The sequence below is a fragment of the Theropithecus gelada genome, chromosome X (genome assembly GCF_003255815.1).
Source record: "Theropithecus gelada isolate Dixy chromosome X, Tgel_1.0, whole genome shotgun sequence".
Classification (NCBI taxonomy): domain Eukaryota; kingdom Metazoa; phylum Chordata; class Mammalia; order Primates; family Cercopithecidae; genus Theropithecus; species Theropithecus gelada.
Window position 1 is genome coordinate 101,816,871 of NC_037689.1, and position 5,004 is coordinate 101,821,874.

Consider the following 5,004-nt stretch of genomic DNA (forward strand, 5'->3'; position numbering starts at 1 on the left):
TCTAATAACAAAAATGAGGCTTTTTGTCCTTCTTAATCGTGAGCCGATTTGTTTGGAATAGAACAAGTTGTTTGTTAAATATATGACAGGAAATACACTTGAAAGCCTGACCTTTGAAATGACAGTTCATTGATGACCTTTATTTCTTCATTATTTTTTAAGAATCTTTTTTGTTCCATTCCTGCAACTTAATGTTACTTAAATGCATTTAAGGAATGTCTTTACATATATTATCAGAGACTTTGAAAGCTATCTATCTAACTTGCACATAATTTTCATTTTTGGAATCCCTTTCTCTCCCTCAGGGGTTTCCTAGGAGATTTAAGGTGATATTTTTTAACCCAATATCTCTTGAACTTATTAGCCATTTCCAGCTTCTGAGTTGTGATTTGTGGTGGTTGTTTTGTTTTCCTTTTCTTTATTTTTTTTAAAACCTGGTCAATGTTGAGTGTTGTCATATGTTTTTAATAAAAGTACCTTTCTGTTTCTATTGTCTGCTTGGAGGCTGTGTTATGGCTATTTCTCGTTCTCTTGATTCACGGAAGATGTTGATCAGAACTGAAGCCAGGAGCCAGACTGCCAGTTCCTTGGATGCCCAGGAGCCCTCGGCGGCCATGTCAGGGAGTTCCTGCTCAAGCCAGGGTGGCTTAGCCCAGGATAACAGTAGATTCTGAGATGGTGAGAATTGTTCCACACGTGGCCACAATCATTCCTGTGGTATAATGGACATGGGCTCAGGACGTCTGTCTCTCCTCAAGGATCATGAGCTGAAATTGCTAAACTTTGGGAGTTTTCAGTGACACCCTTCAAAGTGCTCACGGTGTGACATGGATTAGCTGAGAAGGGCGGATGTGCTTTTGCCCTGTGGGGCATCTGTCTGTGTAGCTTTCTCCGAGTTAGGCCACAAGGGGCGCTTAAGCCCGCAGACGCCCACTGTGATTGGTTGATGAGACGCGAATCAACGGGACCATCCAGTCACCTTCAAGGCAGGTAGGTTTCATCCAATCAGACGTGGAACTGGCCCATGATGTGGAGCCATGCTGCATACCCAAGTGTCCCCGCTTCCCCGTTCCACAACCGCCATTGTCTGTTCGTGTCATCTAATGGCCGCTGTCTCCGCCATGGCTGGACCTTCCTCTGAGATTATCTCTGAGGAACAGCTGATCACCCAGGAGCCCAAAGAGGCCAACTCCACCACGGCCCAGAAGCAGAGCAAGCAGAGGAAGCGAGGGCGACGTGGGCCCCGCAGGTCCCACGCCAACTGCCGCGGGGACAGCTTCGCCACCTATTTCCGCCGGGTGCTGAAGCAGGTTCACCAGGGCCTCAGCCTTTCCCGGGAGGCCGTGAGTGTCATGGATTCTTTGGTTCATGACATACTGGACCGCATCGCCACCGAGGCTGGTCGCCTGGCCCGCTCCACCAAGCGCCAGACCATCACCGCCTGGGAGATCCGGACCGCTGTGCGCCTGCTGCTGCCGGGGGAGATGGGCAAGCTTGCCGAGTCCAAAGGCACGAAGGCTGTCCTCAGGTACACCAGGAGCAAGTGTGCTCCCTCAGGAGTGCCCGAGCACCACGGGAACCCAAAGGGACTTGGTAGAGCCACTGAACGTGGCCCAAAAGACCAGTGGCTCGCCAAGGAGGGAATCCCACTGGAGGTTGGGGTGGCTGGTGCCCTTTCGACTTGGGAGGCATGTGACGTGTGGCATCCTGCAATTTTTCGAGCATTTTTCCCGCAGTACTAAACATTGCCAACTCTAATATATCTATAGTGCAATTTGCTCCAAGGAAAAATAGTGGGTGTTTCCGTGATCGTGTTTCATTCATTTCCTCAGTTTCCAAAACGGTTATTTTTATTACTTATGTTTCTAGGTTATCTTTATGGTGATATTATTATTGCACTGATCTTCACCTTTTTCTCTCTCATTCTCCTGTGACTGGATGGTGGAATTTTCCAGAACTTCACTATATGCCATACAGCAGCAGAGAAAGTGAATACAGTGATGCAAGAAGCAAGGTAACCCTCCTAAACGTTTTCAACACCTCTCCTGTCACGAATCCATGTAAATAAGAAAATGAGGCCCAGTTAAAGTGTACATACAGCTAAATAAAATTTTCAAGAGTCCATTCATTTTCCAGCTTTCTCGATTCTGAAATCACTATTGCAGAATCTTTTTTTGACCTGAGGATAATCTTTTCATTTCTTTTTAAACAGAAACCTTTGTTACTTCCAGGTTTGTGTCAGTAGGCCTAGGGTGTGTCCACGGAAACGGCTCATGCCCTAGTGTTCAGTGGTGCAGCCAATGAGTGACTCGCAGTACAAGAGCAACAGTCACTGTCCCAATGTAGGGGGAGTGACCCAGGCTGAACCCACAATAGCCTTGCACTGATATGCAGCCTGGTTATTGGAGGGACAGGATTGTGATTCTTTACCTGATGTTTTTGTTTTCAGTGTTTGTAATCATGGTCATTTAAGGATATGAATCCAAAGGCAGGAGTAGGATATGTTTCTTGCCCCTAGCATCAGGTTTTGCAGAGCATGCTCAGCCTTTATGAGAAGTCAGATAATGCTTATTTCCTCAAGAGATCTGCATATTAATATTCATGTTAATGTTAATATAGGTTACCTTTCATTGTGCTTTCTTCTGGGTCCCAAGTCTTTGTACTCTTAGCACTTTTTCCTAGAAGTGTATTGTTGAATTTCAAAGTAGCTGCTGACTTTCCCATTGCTTTTCTTTTCAATTGATTTATAGCTGCCAAGGATTTCAACAAGAGAACATACTCTGGGATTGTAACTCACAGGAATTTATTATGTTGTGCCTTGAAGCTCGACATGTGGCCATTTTTGTCAAATGTTTCTCGTGAATTTTGAAACATCACATAAACAACCCTTCTCCTTTATGTGTAGAAACCAGTAAAGGGTGGCACTCTCAGTCAAACCGTGAAATGAAAGCTGGATAAATGACAGAAATCAAAATTTTCTTGAGCCCATCAGAAGTGGGAAAGAACTACCCCAGAGGGCACAACACATAGCCACATAGATTATTCCATCATTGACAGAGCACCTTTTGGTCAAGAGGGAAATGGGTGCAGGGCAGGATAGTAGCCAGAGATTCCCTGAATAGTGTAGATGGGAAGTGGGGGAAGGTCACCTCCAGAGCTCCACTTGGGGTCCATAGAGAAAGCATGTAGAGCCAAGAAGTCCCCTCACTGGGATTTGTTACTTTCTGTTTTTGCAGAATATTAGGAAAATGTTATGACAATAGTTGGAGAGAAATGCTCAATACACAAGGAGATGAAGAAAAATCCCCACGAAATCAGCTGCAACTAAATCCCTATGGACGATGCCGCCAGGGGGTCCTACATATCTGGAGCAACACTTTGAAAACCAAAGACCCTTGGCAGAACCCTGTTCCTTTCCAGAGACAAAGCTGTGTACCTGGTCCAAAACACCACATCTCACTCAGTGACTTATTTATCATTATGCTAATTGTTTTGCTTTAAATCGCCATTGTTTCTGTCAAATGGGACATACAAATAAATCTCTAAAGTTATCATTGCATGTCTACAGAGTAATTTGACATGTCTTTTTCAGAAACTATATCCACTGTGATATTTTACCCTGGAGTGTGTGTTTTCCATTGGTAAATTCAGAAATGAAAGAGGAGCATTAGTAAAACAGGGTTAACAATGAACTCTGATTGGACTGTGGGAAGTGAAGAGTGAGAGTTCAAGGGGACTGACGCTGGTGAATTATAGGAAGAAAGAGGAAAGGGGTGGATTGATGTGAAGGTCGGCAGAGGAAGCTCACACATGTGATACAGCATTTCAGGGGGTGATTGTGGGGAAGGGGAACCTAGTGAGCAATCGTGATGTCAAGCTGTGGCTTACTGAAAACACAAAGTAGGGGAAACAGCTTTGCGACTTAAAAAACAAATAAGAAGTATCAATGTATGGAAAGTAGGATGAATAGGACAAACATAATCCAACCAATCTTTTCATCAGCATTCCCTGTACCATGGAGTTCATTTGAAAACATAAGCAAGGACCTAAACACAGTACAGAGAAAACTACATCAAAAAGTTTAAGGAACAATACCTATTCTAGGCCCCCTAGAAATGGAATCCCACTTGTTTAGATTTACCTGATTCTTCTCTTCTTCAGGCTAGAATATTTTGTTTTTGGAGACCTTCATGCCTGGCCTCTGTGCATCATGGGGATGAGGGAATGTTGTCCGATGGAGCAGCACAAGCTCCACTCGGATCCGTGTCAGACAGTGAGGCACCTGCAGCCGAGGAACCACAGCCCAAAGTGTGATCAGGTTTCCCGGTCTGAAGTAGTAAGGGTTAGTTGTCTAGGGATGTTCAATGGGAGTTGAAGGGGAAACCTGTGATTAGATGGGTGTGCTTCTTTGGTTCTTCTATGGGTCGTATGCTTTTAATGCTGTTGATAGAGGTGTCTTCCATTAGTTTTCTAGGGCCTCTGCAAAATTATTCCAGAGACTGGCTGACTTGAACACTATTTATTTTTTATCTCACAGTTCTGGATACCAATTGTCACCTATCTGTAAGGAGACCAATCCTGTTGGGTAGGGTCAACCCTCATAACTTCACTTTAATCACAGGACCTCTGTAGAGACTCTCTCCAAGTAAGGTCACATTCTAAAACTCTGGGGGCCAGGACTTCTATCTGTGAATTTTAGGGAGACACAACTCCATCCATACTAGTACATCTTCTGCATCCACCCCGTGGCACAAATTAATGTCCTCACATAGAAAATACATTCATTTCATCACAATATCCCGAACGTCTTAACTCACTCCAACATCAATTCTCCATTATCATACCTGATAATCTTCTATATCTGGAATGGGTGAGTCTCCAGGCATGACTCATGCTGAGGCAGGAATTCTCTCCACTACTGCACCTGTGAATCAGACAAGTTATCTGCTTCTCAAAGGCAGTTGTGGGACTGGTTCCAGATAGGGCTTATCATACCAAAAGCAG

General features: G+C 44.4%; 1 protein-coding gene across 1 annotated transcript; it reads left to right on the plus strand.

Moving 5' to 3' along the window:
• The first annotated feature begins 1,037 nt into the window (after positions 1–1,037).
• On the plus strand, positions 1,038–1,992 carry LOC112616502 (histone H2B type W-T-like). Its single transcript, XM_025373482.1, has 2 exons — positions 1,038–1,528; positions 1,956–1,992. The coding sequence occupies exons 1-2, from the start codon at positions 1,038–1,040 to the stop codon at positions 1,990–1,992; spliced, it is 528 nt and encodes a 175-aa protein (XP_025229267.1).
• The last annotated feature ends 3,012 nt before the right edge of the window (positions 1,993–5,004 follow it).